Source organism: Aplidium turbinatum, chromosome 18 (genome assembly GCF_918807975.1).
Source record: "Aplidium turbinatum chromosome 18, kaAplTurb1.1, whole genome shotgun sequence".
Classification (NCBI taxonomy): domain Eukaryota; kingdom Metazoa; phylum Chordata; class Ascidiacea; order Aplousobranchia; family Polyclinidae; genus Aplidium; species Aplidium turbinatum.
In genome coordinates, this window is record NC_137489.1 from 6,778,856 (window position 1) to 6,798,628 (window position 19,773).

The window sequence follows — 19,773 nt, forward strand, 5'->3', positions numbered from 1 at the left end:
ATTGACGTTTCAATCAAATGGTTTAGCAAAGATTTTTTGCATTTTTCTTGAATGAATAGACTTCAACCAAGCTTGAAATGTTTTAATTTTGTGCTACTAGGGCCGAGGTTTAATCGTTTTGCAGAATCCTGTACTGAATCCTGTCCAGAATCCTGTACTGCACTGGAAGGCTATTAGAGAGAAGCCAGTCTTAGCTTTCTCAATCTATGACACAGACCTTTCACTCGCTCAGGTGGTGGAACCATTGATATGGTCTGCGATCTGTCCCTCAGCATAACACTCACAAGCATAGCAAGATTTCTTTTTTGATTGGCTGAAAGAATAACTTCCACTGAGCTCACAGAACAATTACAAATATTGGCTCTTTGTTTACTGTCCTGTTTGAGTGATTACTAAGTTATATTCCTAAGCTATCAGCATATGGACATCTCATGTTTGACTGCTGCGTGGATGAGTGGTAAGAACCCAGGTACGACTTTCGACATTGAGAGCGAACTGTATTTGAATGTAATAGCTTACTACTCAGTAACAAGTACGGTACACCAATAAGACATTAAAATGACTTTTGAACTTCCACAATCATGAAACTTCTTAACCGAAGAAAAGTAAGAGATAGTTGCAATAGTTTGATAAACTCAAAACGTAAAGTTTCATGCAGCACTTCTACATTGAAAATATTAATTTGCATGAGATACTTTTACTATAGTTAAAATCTTATTTATTTTTTGAAAGACAACTCCAGATGCAATAAACACATAAAAAAATGATCACAACGGGCAATACATTGAAAGAATATCAAACAATGCAATATATTCGACAAGTAATGTGGTACTTGAAGCTAACATGATTAACAGTAAAATATCGTAGAAATATAAAAAACAGTAAACAGTACCACATTTCTGTCAGTCAAGCATGACTACTATCAACAGTGAAAAGAAACGGGTGTATCGTGTATAATATTCAGTTTAACCACAAAAAGTAATAGCAAACTATGAATAACGTTCTGTGGGCCTTACTAGCCTTTTCAAAAACGTATTTTTCGATGGCACTGTAAACGTAGTAGCCTACGAAAACAGCTGCGTAGCCAGCACAAAATTTCGGGGAGGCAAATAAGTATTTATGCAAATGTGAAGGAGCCCGTAAAGAAGTCACCAAAGTGGGAGAACCCATAGGGGGTGTGGGGAAGATTTTTGGGGAAATTTTGAAAAATACTTTAAAGCTGCGCATTTTGAGTCAGCCTACCGCCCTGAATCAATAATAAAATTTTGCCAAATGATGCTGTAGCAGAGTGTAAAATTTTTATTTGAAATATTTCCGGGGGGTAATTGTCCCCTTTGGCCCCCTGACTACGTCCCTGTAGGCTACGTAGATATATATTGATTGAGAAATTACAGTTTAAAAATTATTTGTTGGCAAATTTTGTTATTTCAATAGCTTTGAAATAATAAAAATAAGTCATTGAAAAGACTCTGTTAGTTTATGTGAGTTATGAAACATTTTAAGAGTGTTTGAAGCCATGTAATTCACGAATTTTTTGCAAGATTGTTGTGTTCAGGTGATATGCTGTAAGACCCACCGAACATTTTTGACTAAATGCAATCCAACAAAAATTGAATCACTATTTAAAATAGCTTCAAAGGCCCACAGGAAAATGACGACTATTAGAAAATTTTTAGAAAAATGACGACTATTAGAATTAGAAACAACTTTCATTTAAGGAAACAGAAACTTCTTGTCTCGTTTAGACATTGAATTCAAGCATGAAAGAATCACGAAGTTGATTTGTTACAGTCATGGTTGGTTGCATACAAACTGAAGAACGCGTTACTGCTCACCTTTTTGAAACACTAGGTGGCGGTGTTGCATGGTAAAGAGTGATTTCTGCTGTTTTAATCAAGTGCAGACAAACACCAAGATAGTTATTTGTTTTTAAAGTACAGCAGTAATCGTTTTTATTCAAAAAATCATTTGTTATTCTGGCAGCACCTTGACTGGTTAACCGCAAGGTTGTTCGGTGCTGCCAGACCTTTCTATTGCTATATTTTGATTTTTATGTAATTTTGTTTCTTTTTCTCGACTACTAGCCTATTAGGAAGGCAAATAAAACAAACTCCTCTCTCTCCCTCTCTTGTGATTAGCTTGGTAACTGCATTTCCTACTATGATCCGCCAAGTCGCTGCCTTACCGGTGGCAGAGACTCGAAGGTTGTTCGATCATCACAAAAGTTGAAAAATTTATCTTCAACATGCAAATTAATTGTTGAACTTATTTTTTCACACAAAATGTTTCTGCTAGGGTCATTCATTGTATCATACGGCGAGGCTGATGCAAAACAATTAAGCTAGTTAGATGTTCGTCCTCATTTGACCTTAAAAATATGAGAGGAGGAAGTCATTTATTAAACTTTTCTTGCCTGAGACCTTTTTGACTTTCTTCCCTCCTGTCAGTCACATAGTTCCCTCTAGAGCTGTCAGTTTGAAAATATGAAGACTTTCAAAATTTCGTCTTGGAACGTTTAAACGTTGTCAGGTATTCTCGGAGAGTCAAACGTCCAACCCTACAGCGACTTACAGAACTGAAATGTGACTAGGTGCAGAAGACAACGACGAAATATTGTGTATTGCGGAGTGGGATAAATTTATTTCCTCTCCTTTCTGGTGTAGCTCACGTGGCATGTGCTGAATTGATGACTGGCTATGTCGGTGACCGAACGAGACTTGAGATTTTATAGGATTTTCTCTCTGACCATTGGCAGTGACATGATGACTCTGAAAGAAACAGGTTTTAAAGTTTTACAAAAAGCTGTTATAATATATTGTTTCAATCTTCAGTCGAATCGTTTTGCAAGTTTACACTAGGTAGCCTAAAAAAGGTCTAACAAAAGGCTCGTGCATCATTATTTGGTTACTAGATCTGGATGTAAATAAGCACTGATCGACTGTAAAATGAAAGTCATGTTTAGAAAAGCTTTAGCCTATATTTATCATTTCTTAGTGTTCCATTTCATTAAACTCATGTTTAACAAGCAAGTATGGTAGGATCAATAATACGGCAATGGCAACAATACAATCCGCCCATTAGCTCAGTGGTTACGCGCCCGGCTCAAGATCACGCGGCGCAAGTTCGACTCTCGTGGCGTGCGCTTGAGCAACGCACTTCAGGCTGATGCTCTCCATTTAGCGGCACCTAGCGAATGGAATAATTCCCCGGCAACAATCGGAACACTTCACTCTGCCAATCTCGGTAACCGATCCTGGGTCAAGAGCCTCAACAAGTATGCGAAACTACCAGGAATAACCTATCAAAGGCTTTATCAGTCCGATAATAAAGATTCAAAACTAAACCAAGCAGTGAATATAGATTTCTAAAAAGTATAAGATATAACATGTTGATAAGCTGCAATTGCATCAGGCTTTGTCTTTCAAAGTTTTGAAATTTAACAACACGCTCAAGGAAACCATATCATTTTTTAAAAACAAATGCTGTGCTTTTGTTTATTTGGAATTTTATGTTTACTTTATCTGTGCCTGGAAAGGAGAGAGATCATCTCTAACTCACAATGTAATGTAAGTTGCATTGCAGGCTATTTGGTCTCACCTGCTGGGAATCTCTAATTTCTCGTTGCTTGATCTTTTTATCTTTTACTCGTCTGTTTTGAAACCAGATTTTCACTTGTCTGTCTGATAACTTCAAATCACGGGCGATAAGTTCTCGCTTTTGTCGAGTGATGAAGTTGCTAGTTCTGTATTCTTGTTCCAAATTGTTGATTTGAGACTTGCTATACGGCTGCCTCTTCTTTCTTGTTCTTTGCATTTGACTCATAGCAACTGTAATTCGTAAAAAAGTATGGTTTATAGAGATTTTTAGGCTTAAACAGAGCGCTGAATTAAAATGTTTTAAAGTACTGGAAAGCAATATCCATGAGGGTGAAACCTAAAGAGAATCTGGCCTAGAAACCGCCTTTCAGGTAAGCTGATTATAAAATTTCATCTTTTTGTTACTTATAGTTTACACCAAAGTATTTATATGCAACAAAATTTATCAGTGGGCCCTTGTCAACTGCATATTTTTCTTCCCTACTGATACCAATCTTTAGTATTATCACTACTTTTCAACGTAAACTTACGCAAAGTGCCATTTATTTTGGTGCGTATGTGTTCAAAGTAGTTTCAATGGCCACATTGAGGTGTCGCAAACAGGCATCTAGAACATAGCCTACCACTGACTCACATGGACAGCTTCTGAGTTTTTCACAATAACCACCACTAGAGTTTTCTATGCAAGACGGTATTGGAAATTAAGTTCAAATCAATGTATTACATCAAAAGTGTTAATACGTAAGGGTGAACCACGCCGTGTTTACAAAATAGCCTACTGGCTATTCAAAATAAAACAAAGTCGCAAGATTGATAGCAGAACATTTCGTTGGTACAGGATGCGAAGGTATAGGATACTTTACAAGCAACAATTTACTTTAATTTTTCAGCAGATGTGCGAACGCAGGCGTCACAAATCTGAATTGGTTGAATTGATGAGAGACTTCTGTCTGTTAACGTCACATCTCTTGGCAAATGCAAATCAAATATTTATGTGATGCGACGACGCTGGAATCACTATCCAGAAAAAAAATCCTTCATTTTTACATTGGTTCAACTTCAACAACTTACCCAGATTTACTGTCTGGGTAAGTTGTCTCCCAACTTAATGAATTACTTTGAACACATCAACGACAGATTTTCTCTAAAGCTACAACATTACAAATGTTTGACACTCCTAGAACATGCCACCAACAAAAGTAAGGAGTGTGCACTTTTAGTTGAGATGTTGCTTAGTTGTCCACAATCTGAGCATTTGTTATGACACCATTTTAAAGTTTCAATGTTGCTCCATTAATAAAACAACTAAAACCCTAGCCTTAAACCAAACGTTAAATCAAATAGAAAAAGTAATGATGAAGTAGTATGGTGTATTCAAAGAGTTGTTTACTAGTTGTCGTTCTGCAACTGCTTAGGTTTTCTGGAGACTTGTTTTAATTTTATATCATATCATGTGCAGTGCATCATGTGCAGTGCATGCACATTGTGCACTATATTATCCTGGTATATCTTTATTGGTTCACGACGCAAAAAAGAACACGATCAGTGCCACAAATAAAGTGTTTGAGGTGATCCGGCTGGAGTCAAACCAAGATCCGTCACTGCACTTGTGTGACTAAATTATAAGCGAGACTATGTTAGCGAGATCGTACACAAAATCGTTCGATGACGCATGAGATTACATAACAAATCAGCACTCAAAAATGTGGGTTAGGGTTTCGCAGAAGGTATTTTTATGCCTGACAAAAAGCCATGTTGTATCTTTTTTGGCTTGTGTACCTTTCAGTTTTGAATAATCAGATGCATGTCCATAAAAATACACAAAAAAACAGAGAAAACACGCTCGAAACTATGTAAGCAAAAATTTTCCGCCAGCCAGTGTGTGCGATGCATAAATCAATTTTAAATGTAACTGTTGAATTTGTGACAAAATTAACACACAATTAGAACATATAAAAATATCAGAAAAAACACCTATCAAAAGCGTCAGGGCACCTGCTGTCCAAACAAGGCTAGAAGTGTACGAAGACATAAACCTTGCCATAAAAATTGAGATCAGAAAAGAGAACACCTGCGCCTTTTGAATGCCCTCTCATAGGTATGGTCGTAACTACGCGATAAAATGGTGCATTCGCGACGGCAAACATCATGAAATTGGAAATTTAATCAAATGGTTAAATCAACTGGAGGAAACAAAGAGGAATTTTATTAAATTTGTTCTTTAGTGCTATAATATGAGTGTAAAATTAAGTCAATCAATTCCATCACTTTATCATTCGCTTTGTTCTTTCTTGTGACATGTCAGCCATGTTTCAGCTAACAACAACTAGCTTACAGTGCCACAAAATTTCAAAGACGCATTTCTAAAGCGACAACTTAACAACAAACTATTTAAAAAATGTTCAACGCTTTTTGATGTTAAAGGTATTTTTGTATAAGTAAATAAAGCTTTCTGCGCGTTTTCGCTGATCTTGAAGTACTGAAAGTGAAAAACACCAGTCGGTTGCAATGAACGTTAATTCCACTGGACTTTTCAAGGTCTCAGAATCAGCATTACCACAATTCACCAAACCAGTTAAAAAATAACTTGCAGCAATAAGTTAGACCAGGGGTCACCAACCTTTTTTGCATGCGGGCCACTTTGGCACTAAGGAGAGCTGTGGCGAGCCGCACTAATAAAATGTTAGGTAGGTTGACTCTTATGCTGGAAAAGAACGCATTTCGTACCCAGTATCCAGCGTTACATGTTGTTCATATTTATGTTAGAATACCGTAGCAACAAAATTAATCGAACAACGCTACTGCCAGGCCAAGCTCCTTTTACAACACTTTTGACTTTTTTAACAATGCCTAATAAATAGAGGCCACTTGTTTTGTGCACTTATAGCGAGGCGAGCGGTTTCATCAGAATATTCATCGCCAAGCAAGAGTGGTGTTGTTACTTCGCTTCGCAAAAGATATCTTACAATTAACAGTTTCAGTAAACAAGAAAATGTTTGACACATCGCAATACAGGCAACAATAGTGACCTGCCAACATATCAGCGAAAAATAGGCTCCAATAACAGGGAAAAAGAAACCAGGTAGGCCTACCATCTTCTCTCGTGTTGTCGCTATATGTCAAGGCATCCGTTGGTTAACCACTGCCTGGTGTCGTCATCGATGGAAACTAGGCCTTCCATACCATGAGGAGGTCTGTACAGCCGGCAATCCTTGATAATGTGTGCTGCCGTCTGCATTTCACCACACTCACAAGCAGCACTCTCTGCCGACGAAAGCAAGTACCGCCACGTGGCCGCACCCGCAAGTACCGACTTTGGGAAACTAAACTTGCTACAACTGTCGCTATAAAGTTATGCGGAAGAACAATCATCAGAATGGCACCAGTGCAGTATGGCAGAATGGCACCAGTCAGTAACATACGAAATTATACAAAATACGTATGCGAAACGAAGCTTGTCAAACAAGAGCTAATGAGACTGTTCAGCGCAGGGTGGGTAGGGAAATGCCCTTTTCAAGGCACGGCAGTGCTCGCACTGTCGAAAAGTACCGACGACCCACCGTACTGCAGCTGAACACCGAGGGCATCACGGCCAGCAAGCTCAACATCATCGAGCACCTGGCCACCAAGCATCAAGCCCTCATCATCCTCCTCCAGGAGACTCACTGTACATCTGTGGATAAGTTGGTAATAACCAACTTCACACTCGCAGGCGCAACATGCAGCAGGAAACACGGCCTCGCCACGTTTGTCCATGACCGGCTGAGCTGGTCCTTGGTTGACCAATCCCAAGCTCAATCGGAGATCGAGTGGCTTTGTGTAGATGTAGCAGGCTACAACATCGTCAATGTCTACAAGCCCCCACCTTCGCGGATAACATCAACAGCCATCCCAGTGTTCCCCCACCCCAGCCTCTACGCTGGCGATTTTAACTGCCACCACACTGACTGGGGCTACAACTCCATCAACAACGACGGAGAAAGTCTGGCCGCTTGGGCAACCAACAACAACCTCGCCCTCTTATACAATCCCAAGGGCGCACCGAGCTTCCACTCCGGTCGTTGGAACACTGGCACGAACCTAGACCTGGCTTTCGCAAGTGATGACCCCGATGATCGCCAGCCGGACAGACGTGTGCTAGAGAAGTTCCCAAGGTCTCAACACCGACCCTCGCTAATCACGGCCCTCTTGCTCGCCACACCTATTCCGAGCAAGCCTGTCAAGCGATGGAACTTCAGAAAGGCCGATTGGGAATACTACAGCTTCCTCACAAACGAAGCTACGCAGTACCTCCCATCCCCACACACCATCAAAGTGGATGAAGCCTACCAGGACTTCTGTGATGCAATCATATCTGCGGCAAAAGACTCCATCCCGCGAGGTCGACGGAAAAACTACATACCTTGCTGGGATGTGGAGTGCGACAGGCTCTACCGCGACTTCCTCCGTTCCCCCCAGGGCACCGCCACCACCAACTCAGCAACAGCCCTGCTGGCAAGACTGGATTCAAAGAGGAAGAAGCGCTGGACAGAAGCCATAGACTCAATCGACTTCACGCACTCCAGCCGCACAGCATGGAGTACACTCAACAACCTCACTGGCAGATCACGTGCCTCTCGTCGCCAATGCCCCATCTCAGCAAATTCCATCGCCTCACAACTTGTGAAAAATGGAGTGCACAGAACGAGAGACCGTAAATTAGACAAGTCCGTCCTCAAGGAAATGACGGACCTCTGGAAGGTCCCAACACCTGTCGAGGGCAACATCTCTGGTGAGTTTACCCCAGAAGAATTTGCCTCCGCCCTCCAGCACCTAAAGCCAGGCAAATCCCCGGGCCTTGACCACCTATGCCCGGAACTAATACTCCAAGCTGCCCCCTCTATGAGGTCCTGGTTAAAAGACTTCCTTTCCTGCTGCTTGCGCCACCTGCGCATCCCAAGAATCTGGAGAAGAGCCCTAGTGGTTGCAGTCCCAAAGCCGAAGAAGCCCCCAGGGGATCCGAAGAGCTACCGCCCCATCTCTCTGCTCTGTATCCCCTTCAAGATACTCGAGAGACTTATCTACGCCCGTGTCGAACCGATAATAGACCCTCAGCTCCCTCGGGAACAAGCCGGCTTTCGCCACGGAAGATCAACCGTAGACCAGGTCACTTTGATGACCCAAGACATCGAGGACAGCTTCTCGGCAAAAAAGAAGGCTGGCGCCGTGTTTGTCGATCTCACGGCTGCCTACGACACTGTATGGCACAGCGGCCTTACCTGCAAACTACTCCGTCTCCTTCCTGACAGGCACATGGTCCATATGATTATGGAACTTGTGCAAAACCGCAGTTTTACCCTTTCCACCGGTAGCGGCCGACGAAGTAGACTTCGTCGACTCAGGAACGGCGTCCCACAGGGCTCTGTCCTGGCTCCCCTCCTCTTTAACACTTACATCTACGACCTGCCTGACACCATCTCCAGGAAGTATGCTTATGCAGACGATCTGGCTCTCCTGCATCCAGCCGGAGATTGGCAGTCAATGGAGAGGAACCTAAGCCAGGACATGTCAACTATATCAACATATCTCCAGAAATGGAAGCTACAGCTCAGCAAGGCAAAGACAGTGTCGGCGGCCTTCCATTTAAACAACAAGGAAGCAAAACGTGAGATCAACGTTACCACCGATGACGAACACCTCCCCTACTGCGCCGAACCTACCTACCTCGGCGTAACCCTGGACAGGTCACTCACGTACCGACGACACCTGGAGTCACTGCGCAAAAAACTATCTGCGCGCGTTGCACTTTTGAGGCGGCTGGCGGGTTCCGGCTGGGGAGCTGATGCGAAAACCCTTCGCACAGCTACCTTGGCCCTCGTCCATTCTACCGCTGAGTACTGCGCACCAGTGTGGTGCCGCAGCTCTCACACCCGCCACATTGACACCGCCATCAATGACGCACTACGCACTGTGACTGGATGCCTGCGTCCCACTCCAACGGACTGCCTTCCCATCCTTGCAGGCATCCAACCTGCTGAGCTTCGCCGCAAAGGAGCCATGATTTCCCTTGCTCGTCGCGCACTGGACCCCGACCACCTCCTCCACAGTACACTCCAGCGCCTACCTGGAGGACAGCAGCGACTGAAATCAAGACGCCCATTTGTGCCCGCCGCACGACAGCTTCTGAACAACGTTGAAGATCTTGGAATAAGTGCGGCACACTGGACGAACTACACATGGAACATGGAGTGGCAAAACAACACCTCCCGACTCCGTGATTTCCTACCCGACATCGATCCCCACCCTCCGGGAATGTCCCTCGCAAGACTTGCGTGGGTCCGGCTTAACCGCCTACGAACCGGCGTCGGTCGCTTTCGTTCAGACATGTGCAGATGGGGTCTGGCTCCCTCACCGCGATGCGAGTGTGGCGCCACAGACCAAACAGTAGATCATGTCGTCCATGACTGCCCAATCCATCAACCACCACATGGAACGCTTGGACTGAAGGCCCTGGATGACGAAACTGTCGAGTGGCTGATGACATCATGCCCAAGCATATAGTCCGGAAGAACAGCTCATACGACGAAGAAGAAGAATGGCACCCCCAGACCAAGCACAGCGCCCTTGTCAGGGCGAACAGCACCAGCTGTTGTAGGTCGACCATTCTGCAACTAAATGTTGAAGGCACCACCAACGCTAAACTAGACATCATCACACCAGGTACCATTGAAACAAACGCTTGTGAAAATCACCGAAAAATCGTAATTTATGAACAGTCTTCCCTCGAAAAAAGCAATGAGTTGGTTTTTCATCCTTTTTTGTGAGAATCTATAAAACCGTCTTTCTTTTATTATAGACAACTGTCACTTGCGGTGCTCATCAGCGTGGCAAGAATTTGTTGATTAACAACATTTTGCAGTACTTGCTTCGGCAGTACATATACTATAATTGGAACGATACAGATTAGCATGGCTCCTGCGCAAGGATGACACGCAAAATCGTGAAGCGTTCCATATTTCTTAAAAAAAAAACGTTTTGCAGTAGGCCTACTAAGCTAAATATTTTCATAATACAATCAGAAAAAGTCTCTAAATTTAAATGTAATATATTGTAAATTTATTATAAATTGAGTTGGCACACCGACCCATTTTGCCAACAAAAACTTGCATAAAGAGAACACTGCTCGTGAAACACAATAACGGTGAAACTCGCACTAGTGTTTACATGACAATTGCAAACTTAAAATAAGCAACCCTATGCTCACAGACAATTTCAAAATTCGAAAACAGACGTTTTAATCAACCGCTGGGACAGTGTGGCTGGACATCGCATTGGAATAACTTTAAGCAACCCCCACCTAGAACTATAATCTGATTGGTCGGTCGGTGGAATCGTATGCAATGCGAAAATATGCTTCCAGGAAAGTATTTTTTGCCTTCGTGCTCTTTAACTCCCTCAAGAAAAGTATTTTTGGTTATGCTTGTACGCTGATACCTTCCGCGGGCCGCAGCGATACAGCGTGGCAGGCCGCATGCGGCCCGCGGGCCGCCATGTGGTGACCCCTGAGTTAGACTTTTCAGAATAAAATTGTATGACCTAAACGTCGGGGATATAAAAAGAGGTAAGATGAGTTTCGCTTACGGAACCTATTGATTCTGCAGAGACAGGGGTGCGTTGAAAATATAGTGTTGCAAATCATAATGCTACTAAATTTTCAGCACAACCTTCTATCGTAACCAATTTCAGCTAATTTTCTAGACAGAAATTTACCTCCTAAAACAAGTTTAAAATAGCACAATTAATCAAAAGCGGTAAATTTTGCATCTTATGCTTCTAGCAATTCCAAACAAAACCTCAATCATTACTAGGAAACAATTGAAGAAATTGTGCATTAGTTCTAGGCAGATGTTTGAAATATTGAAATAGAATATTGGAAGGCATAGTTGTTGCCCAAAACCATAATAACAAGAGAGAACATCTTAAAAAGCCATAAAATAGTTAGCAAATTTGATAGCTTGTTTGAAGTTTTATGACCCCAAGAGAAAGTATTGCGCGTATTTGCTCTTGCAGTTTATGAGCTGTGTCAGACTACATTCCAAGGTCAGGCTTTTGGTTGGTCTGTAGGCTATTTCAAATTATCTCTTATTATTTTTCATTCTGTAACTGCCATACTTTTGAGCTGATTCAGCAAGCAGTTTCTTATGATTCCATCAACGTTTTGGTGCATACTGATATTAAGTTTGATATGCGAAGTATTTTCACACGTTGAATCAAATATAGATTCATTGCTGTAAAAATATATCGCTTTATATATAGCCTTTGCCAACAATGGATAGGTTAGTAATAAGTTTATGACAAAACAAAAAAAGAAATACTTCTTTGCAAGAATACGTACGACACTAATTTATTTTTGTCCTTGTAAAAAGTAACAAAATGGAATTGTTATTCACATGCAGAAATATTTTATTCCTTGGCAGACAAAACATTGTGTCATGTGCGAATATTGTAATGTCACACCTGCAAGTTTGAGCAATGCAAAAACATGAAAACGCCTTAAAATTTTTGGGCAACATTAAAACATAAAAATTTGTTCATATAAACATCAGTTGTGCATAAAGATTCAAACCTTATTTTGTACGAATCGACTTTAGCCGGAAAATCAATCTTATTTCCAACGTCTGAAGTCGTAGACTCTATGTCGCAAAGGACTAATTCACTTGCTGGGACACAGATGAAATTGATCAGAGAGTTTTAATCATTTCGATATCGAAAATGCGTCAAAAATTATGCCGAAAATAATCTTTACATGCAGTCAAACCGCATGACAGTGGAAAGGCTCATAACAAGTTGGTAGCTCAACGACCGCAATAACGTAAATACTCTAGTAACTAAAGATAGAAATTTGGCAAGACCACACACAGCTATTTTGGGCTTTATTGTTCCAATAGCTCATTTATCATAATAAAAAAATTGCTATCATTGTATTTATTGTCGCTTGTCAAGTCTTCATATTATAGCAAAGCATTTCAGGTATAGAAAAGTCCGGAACCGCAACCAAGTATGAAGTGTAGGCTTTGTGAAAAGGCCGATTCGAAACCCTTCCATGTCACAAGTCTTTTAAAATAATCAGTTACCACCAAAAAAACATTTGAATATTTTGATCACCAAATGCAAAAATTTCAAAAACAGCAATGCTTTTAAAATAGTAATTTTTATTTCACCGCTATATCAATTTTCATTATTTAATATCATCTTATTGCAAATTTCTTCTTCATCTTCCTAAAAAGTTTGTCAGTTGTGACGTCCCCAATGAGTCAAGTTACAGGGCGTTTGAATGAGGTTTTGTATTACTCTTAAAAAGATCGTGAAAGTCACAAAATGATTTGAATAAATATTTAATCGAATTCCATTAAATTTTGATCATCGTCCGATTTTTTATTTTGTCGTAAGTTTTTTTTAATTGATCGTAAAACTCAACCACTGCTAAAGCTTAATTCAAAGCTTTTAAAACGATTACAGTACGGTATAAATTAAATAAAATTAGATGGGTAATTGTAGTCTCTGAAGCGTTGAAAATTGCAGAGAAACAGTGGTTTCACGATTTCAATACTGCGACGCAAATGACACAAAATGTTGGACGTGAAAGAGAAGTGTCCACGATTGGAACATTTAAAACTCTTCTCGTCTAGATAGATTTCTGTTGTACAGTGGGTGAAAGTAATTGGTTTGTAAGGCATTACCAATTTGTACCCTTTTAGTGGTTTAAAGTGACCATTAAAGGTTTGTTAAGATGAGCACTTGATACAGTAAAAATGAATTTGTTACTTTTTTGTGATCAATAAAATCAGTTTCAAATGTAGTCTACACTGAAAGGGACATTACGTCATGGAGCGCTCAGCTTTACCTTTCCGACAACGTTAGAAGGGTAATTGGTAATTTCACAATTTTTTTACGTCTCGCTTTTTTACGTCAACAGAAAAACCTTGAATTACTTTAAAACCAACTTCACTGCTCTCATAGAACCCATAAAAAGTAGGCTACATAGTTTTATAAATCAGGACAAAACATAACCCTTCTAATGTGGTGAATAAACAAAAAGCGGATGTAGTTTTGCATTTTCATGATCTAAAATCGTTGCCTGCACAGGCTACACCCCACAGCAAGGTCAAGAGTAATTTGTTGATCCACAAAAAGTTTGTGAAAATTGAGAACATTGATTAGCATTTAACCACACAATCGAAACACAATTATGAATCTTATTAGCGGGTATTTTAGTTTCGGCACATCACATTTGCACAACACAAAAATTTTCATAATGCAGGCTATCTGGGACTGCTGCCTTTATAACAACTAGCATACGGAGTTCCACTTGCACAATGCTGTTAAATCAAACGTGTCGATGTTTTTATTTTGAGTCATTTGCTACACTTCATCCCAAATCAGTCAATGGCAGATCAAGGGGGATCGTCTCCCCCTAAAACACGGTAGAGTAACTTTATTCACGGTGTATTTGTAAAGTCGGATTAACGTAGAAATTACACATCATTGTGTATTGTTAAAATCGCTTCCTTAAAGCTACTTGCTGGGTTCGCCTCTGCAATTTGTGGTGTCCGCATGGTAATCTACATTCTACTCAGCAAAGCTATTAGTGCTCTGAACAAGCAATCTTTGTACGGTTTGTTCAAAGTGCAACGCAGCAGCCATTGTTTTTCTTTCGATACAAGAAGAAACACAACAGTTGATGCTGCTTCATATCCTTAACCACCCATTACCAGTGAATGATCCGGCGTTGTTTAAAAAATAATTATTTTTTGAAAGCGATGTCCTGGCTGACATTATAAGATTTTGGTGCGATGCCAGGTTAAGAGAGATGTTGAAAAAGAGCTTATACCTACTACTCAGTGTGTAACAAAATGGGGCTTGCTAAGTGTAGTTGCTGACGGAAAGATAACCCAGACAAAGAAACGCATTTAATTGTTCTTTCTAGTGACTTACAGTAGGCCAAATACACCAATATTGATTTTGCACAAAAACAAAAAGAAAAACACAAGAAAGTACATCAAAAGTTTTTTTCGTAAAATCTCGGTACTTCATGAAATCCGAAAAATTTGTAGTAATGCTTTTTTTGGTATTAAATTTTAAACATGCGTCACATTAAATCCACTGTTGCTTCTTAGTGTTAGATGTTCCAACATAACGAAAAGACATTGAATTTAGACGATTCTGCAAGATAGGTGAATTGTCTTTGCACGTCTTTTAACAAATTTTCAGTCGCCAGAAAATGGGTGTATTTAATGTTCAACTCCATTAAGGCTGGATGGCAAATAGTAAGATCACATTTCGTCACTGTTTTGGCGCGACAGAGCTATCCATGACGTAATTAAGCCAAGATCCACAGAAAGAAATATCATAAAAGGATATCGTAAAATTTTGTTGATCTAAAATTTTTAAGTTGAAAAATATTTTTTTTAGAGTCATTTGAGCACCATCAAACATTAAATTGACTTAAAATCATAAAGTAGAGTTTCATCAATTGCTTTATTTTTGTAAGTTAAACTGAAGCAAAATCCTTGGGCTTGTTGTTTGATATAATCTATCCTTCGTAATGATAGCCTGCTCACCTCAGAGTTGCATAAGCGTAATTTTTTAACAGCGCCATAGTTGATAAAGTTACAAAATTAAATGTATCGAAAAAGTTAACATTCTTTCTGCAATCATCATGAAGGGTTGTGGCTTTGACCTCATAACTCTCTTTCGTCAGGTATATTTATTTTAGCTTTTTGAAACTGCTGATAGCCCAGGCTAAAACGTGTGATGCTGGTAGTGGTAGACCTACTGTTTTTATGATTTTGGTATTCTATAAATGGTTACAATAAAAAAGAAAAGCTTCATGCTGTAGCTACAAAAATGAAAAGCTTCGTCCATTTTGAGAGGTTATTAGTCTTCTCAAAGAATTGTATAGAATTTTCCTTCCTACAGCAAAGTGCGGCAGAAGCATTAAAATTTACAGTTCTCTTTCTACACTCAGTTGCTCCGCTGTGAAACAGTCTGTAAATGCTTTTTTTCAACAACTAAATCAGCAGCTTTGACTTGTATAAATTTAATACCAGCAAAATTCTCTGGTAATCTTGCGTCACAAAATAAATTTATGACAAATTTTCTTCACATTAAAACGAATTTTCACGGCGTCATAACAAGAAATAGCCTCTATGTGTTGTTAAACATCACAAGAAAATAAGCAATAAATAGGCACTTTTATAACTAGCTAATGAAAAGTGTGTTATTTTCATATCGAAACGTAGTTAACGTAATATATTGCTTCTGTAGTTGTTTAACTGTATAGTTATAAAAATCGTTAACTTTTTGTAGCTTAAAACTGAACCTTCCTATTGACAGCGTGTGAAAATGTGGTTCTAATATATGAATGTAACTCTCAGTCTGAATGTAAGCAGATGTATTTTTAAAGATAAGTTTAAGTACTGAAAAAAAGTTAAATAAATTCAACCGAAATCAAATTAAATTGTTTAACAATAAGCAAAATGACAGCAAAATCTGGCAATATGTAAAAACTCATACAATTCAGTAAAAATATAATATAAGTTCCAAACCACCGCATCAGGCGCGAATCTAAGAGTTTTTTTCGGGGGGGGCCAGAAAATTTGAAAATCAGTTAAAAAGAAAGAAAAAGCTAAACAGATATGAACAATGATACTACGACATATACGATATGCTAGAAAATAGACATTAAAACAACCATTTTCATCAATTGTGATGCCGAGGGACTAATATCAGCTGTTTAGAAGCATATCAAACCATTTGATGCGGAAACGTACAATTTTTCGCAAAATTTTGGGGGGGCCCGGGCCACCTGGCCCCCCCCCATAAATCCGCGCCTGCACCGCATCATTTGATTATCTAGGCAGTTTACTTTTGTACATTTTAGCACTTTTCTATGTTGAAAATGGTGTTGCTCAAGGTGTTGCTCAAGGAAATACACCTAGAGGAAGGGGGTCCGTGAAGCCTCTTCCAAAAAATGCAGAAATAAAACACCTGAAAACTACGCACTGGGAGAGTACTTTCAGCCAAAATCTATAGTAAAACTCTATCAAGTGATGCCGCAACAGAAGGTGAAAAGTAAGCCACTTTCTTTGTTTCAAATAATTTATCAACTTGAAAGCTTTGTGACCACAAAGACAACATCGCTCCCAACATTTTCTATAACGTATGGTTTTGGAACTGAAATTGCCTAAAGATCATAGACATAAACACATTCTACTGAACGGTCCGGGAAAGAGCTCTATTATTTCCAGTTTAAAATATAAAAACAACAAATATATTTTTTATTTTTTTGAAGGTTTTGAGTCAACCAGAAAGCACAAATGCTAAGTCACAAGTAGGGAAAGTAGAGATGAAACTACCTGATATCTTGTCTACTGTAGTACATGCAGTTTAAATTGACATACAAATGTTTGATATACAGTAGAAAGTTCAATGCTGATATTTTTTTGGAAATTTTCATCACAAATTTTTAACGCTTACTGTAGAACGTTTTACAAGTTTCCAATTTCAATCAGTTTACAAGTTTCCAATTTCAATCAGTTTATATAAAAAATTTGAACCAACGTCAAAAGCAGATGCTGCAGGGTGAACTACAAAGCCCCAGCCCGCGTCAAAAACCTCTACAAGAGTGCGAAACAATCAGAAATAACCAATCAAAGCTTTGTCAGTCCGAGGATAAAGATTCAAAACCAACCAACTGTTTTATTTGGAATTTTAACATTTCAAATGGCACAATTTTAGTTGAGTAATACAGTTTCCAACTTACTTTCGCTAGTGCGATCCATATTAAACATAAATGCTGTTGGGTGAAAATTTCCTCTCATTGCTCCAACTTGGTTCCCATGCTCTCCTCCACTCACTGCGTGGTGTCCAAACGTAGGTGGATGATGAGGATTTCCTATAAAGCCATGGGTGACATTCATACCTGGAGGAGTGCTAGATGATGGAGTTGCGACTGTGTGGTACTGATGGTACTGGTTGTGGAAGTTGTACATCTGAGAATTGGCTTGATTGCTCCCCATTACTTGAGATGCAGCTCCTCCGGGAGCAACAGGAAAATGAAGAAAAGAACTTTGTGGTGGAGGATGAGGGATTTGATGTGGAGTTGCTGCACCATGATACCATCCTGAATAAGGATTTGGACCGTGACAAGTACCAGGAAGAACTCTCGCAGCGGAACAAGCACTGGCTTCCATGGGTCTTTTAACAACGCACTTGGTAAACGTTGAAAAATTTCTTATGTTTATTGACTATTTGAAATACAATTGTGTCTACACACTAAAAGAAAACAAACAAAAATATTTACCAATTAGCAATTTGATGATAAATAATGTAGAAGAAATTATAGGAAAATACTTAAATTAGAATCTTACACACACATCGAAATTCTTCAATAGAAAATATGTTAACAGGGTAATGTTGCCGTTGCAACATCATAACAACAACAACAAATTTTTCAACGTAGATACAGAACTTAAGTAGTGAACACTCTTGTTGTTTATTGTCACAACATGATCTTGTTCAAGTACGGTGTAGAGTCTAGAGATCATTCATTGATATATCCTCCCTAATTTTTGAAACTGACAGAATTTAATCGTATTTTATCCTTTGGTATGCAAAGTATTGAGTGGGTGGCTACTTGTTGCTCTGTTATATTTTAAAAAGTTTCAATGGAATCTTTCTTTGATTTTTTAGCTATCTTATCAAATTAAATTTGATTAAAAGCAAGAAAATTATTTTATATTACATGGAGGATTTTTTAGCTTTGCCAATATAATTCCCATTTGGACATGTATTTGAAGAACACTGAACTGTTTTTACATATACAAACAACATCTTTCAACCTCAGAATTTGACCTGTTGTTCAGTTGTTGCATATTTTCTGAATAAAAAACGGCACCAGGAAAATGCTTGTGTTAATTTTAAAATACTGGCAATTGAAGATGAGCTATTTAGGTTTTAGTATGATCCTAGCTGGCTGTATAGTCGAGGGGTGAAAGGCGTGGTTCGATATTTGATAGGGCGCTGGTTCTACACAGCTCTTAAAGCCATGGTCGTCGATTGCGGAGTTGCGTCCCTTCAGCTATAGCTCTTGATTTTTCTCATGATTATGAACAGTGCGCTGCTACAGAGAGAAATACCTACGCTTCTATTTAGCGCTATGGCCAGTGGCCTGCTGAACTGAACTGAAGATAATAATACGATTTATTTTTAACTGATTTTTTACATTACATTGAAAAATGTTGTTGATTATTGATGCACAAGGCCGACTGCTCAGAAAGTTTAATTTGATTGTCCCCGGAAGGAGTTTACAAATAAAAAGAGCGGATGTTCTAAAATAGATCAGTGGTTTTCAAGGTGGGCGACATCGCTCCACCTGGGGTGATTTTAAAATTTATGGGGCAAAAACTCGAAAGAGGTAGCCTAATGGGGGGGGGGGGGGGGGGCAAAAATATTGAAGCACCAGCCGAGTATATTTGATGCTATATTCCTTACCCATGCATTATCTCACTAAGATTATGCCAAATTTCTCAACATTTCCAATTTTTTCGTTTCTAAGAAATTACTGAAATGCAAAACGATAATATTTTTGTTGCTTGACCGTTCAAAGATTCGGTTTGAACATTTTATTTTGATGTAAATGAAGATCAACCAATTAATTAACGTCTTGTTCAGTTGAGCAAATAACTTTAGATACGGTACCTTTCTTTACAAGCAAAAGTAAGTAAAAATAAAGCTGCGGAAAATGGTAGGCTACTTGAATAGTTGAATTATGTATTTTTTAGTATAAATACCTTGCTAAGATTTATTTTGAAATAAATAAATGTATATCAATATAGCACTTTTATCTAATTTAAGATATTTTACAAAATATCAAAATTTCATCTGAAATAGCTTTATTTTTCTACTAACACCCTTGCTACCAATTAGGGTAAAAAAGTTTTGCTGTTAGTTATAAGTTTACTTTACTTAACTGCTTACAATCCAGCCTGATAAAAATTTGTGCTTCTGCCTTCAAGGTCATCGGCGCCTATGCTCGCACTATACTTAAAATGGCGGACTGTTGCCTAAAGCTTCTGTTTCACCTTCCATTGCTAGACTGAGAAGTAACTATTGCTTTGACCGACTGCGTTTGTTA

At 39.3% G+C, this 19,773-nt stretch overlaps 1 protein-coding gene and 1 non-coding gene across 3 annotated transcripts; one reads left to right on the top strand and one right to left on the bottom strand.

Moving 5' to 3' along the window:
* Positions 1–491: 491 nt before the first annotated feature.
* On the bottom strand, positions 492–17,873 carry LOC145787632 (uncharacterized). 2 transcript variants are annotated; one of them, XM_082599412.1, is made up of 4 exons: positions 17,401–17,873; positions 4,903–4,909; positions 3,598–3,817; positions 492–2,768 (listed from the first exon to the last, which is right to left on the bottom strand). In XM_082599412.1, the coding sequence occupies exons 1-4, from the start codon at positions 17,828–17,830 to the stop codon at positions 2,568–2,570; spliced, it is 858 nt and encodes a 285-aa protein (XP_082455538.1). In that variant the 5' UTR covers positions 17,831–17,873; the 3' UTR covers positions 492–2,567. The 2 variants fall into 2 exon arrangements, with proteins under 2 accessions (XP_082455538.1, XP_082455537.1); XM_082599411.1 differs by lacking the exon at positions 4,903–4,909 and having other exon boundaries at positions 3,598–3,827.
* On the top strand, positions 10,494–10,595 carry LOC145788018 (U6 spliceosomal RNA). Its single transcript, XR_014291479.1, has one exon. It is a non-coding gene; the product is annotated as a U6 spliceosomal RNA (small nuclear RNA).
* Positions 17,874–19,773: the final 1,900 nt, after the last annotated feature.

Bases quoted from the DNA above. Each gene is read 5' to 3' on its own strand.
- LOC145787632 (XM_082599411.1), bottom strand. From the start codon at position 17,830: ATGGAAGCCAGTGCTTGTTCCGCTGCGAGAGTTCTTCCTGGTACTTGT. The intron at 3,828-17,400 runs GTAAGTTGGAAA...TACGAATTACAG, and splicing joins TATGGATCGCACTAGCGAAA to TTGCTATGAGTCAAATGCAA. The intron at 2,769-3,597 runs GTGAGACCAAAT...TGTTTCTTTCAG, and splicing joins AAATTAGAGATTCCCAGCAG to AGTCATCATGTCACTGCCAA.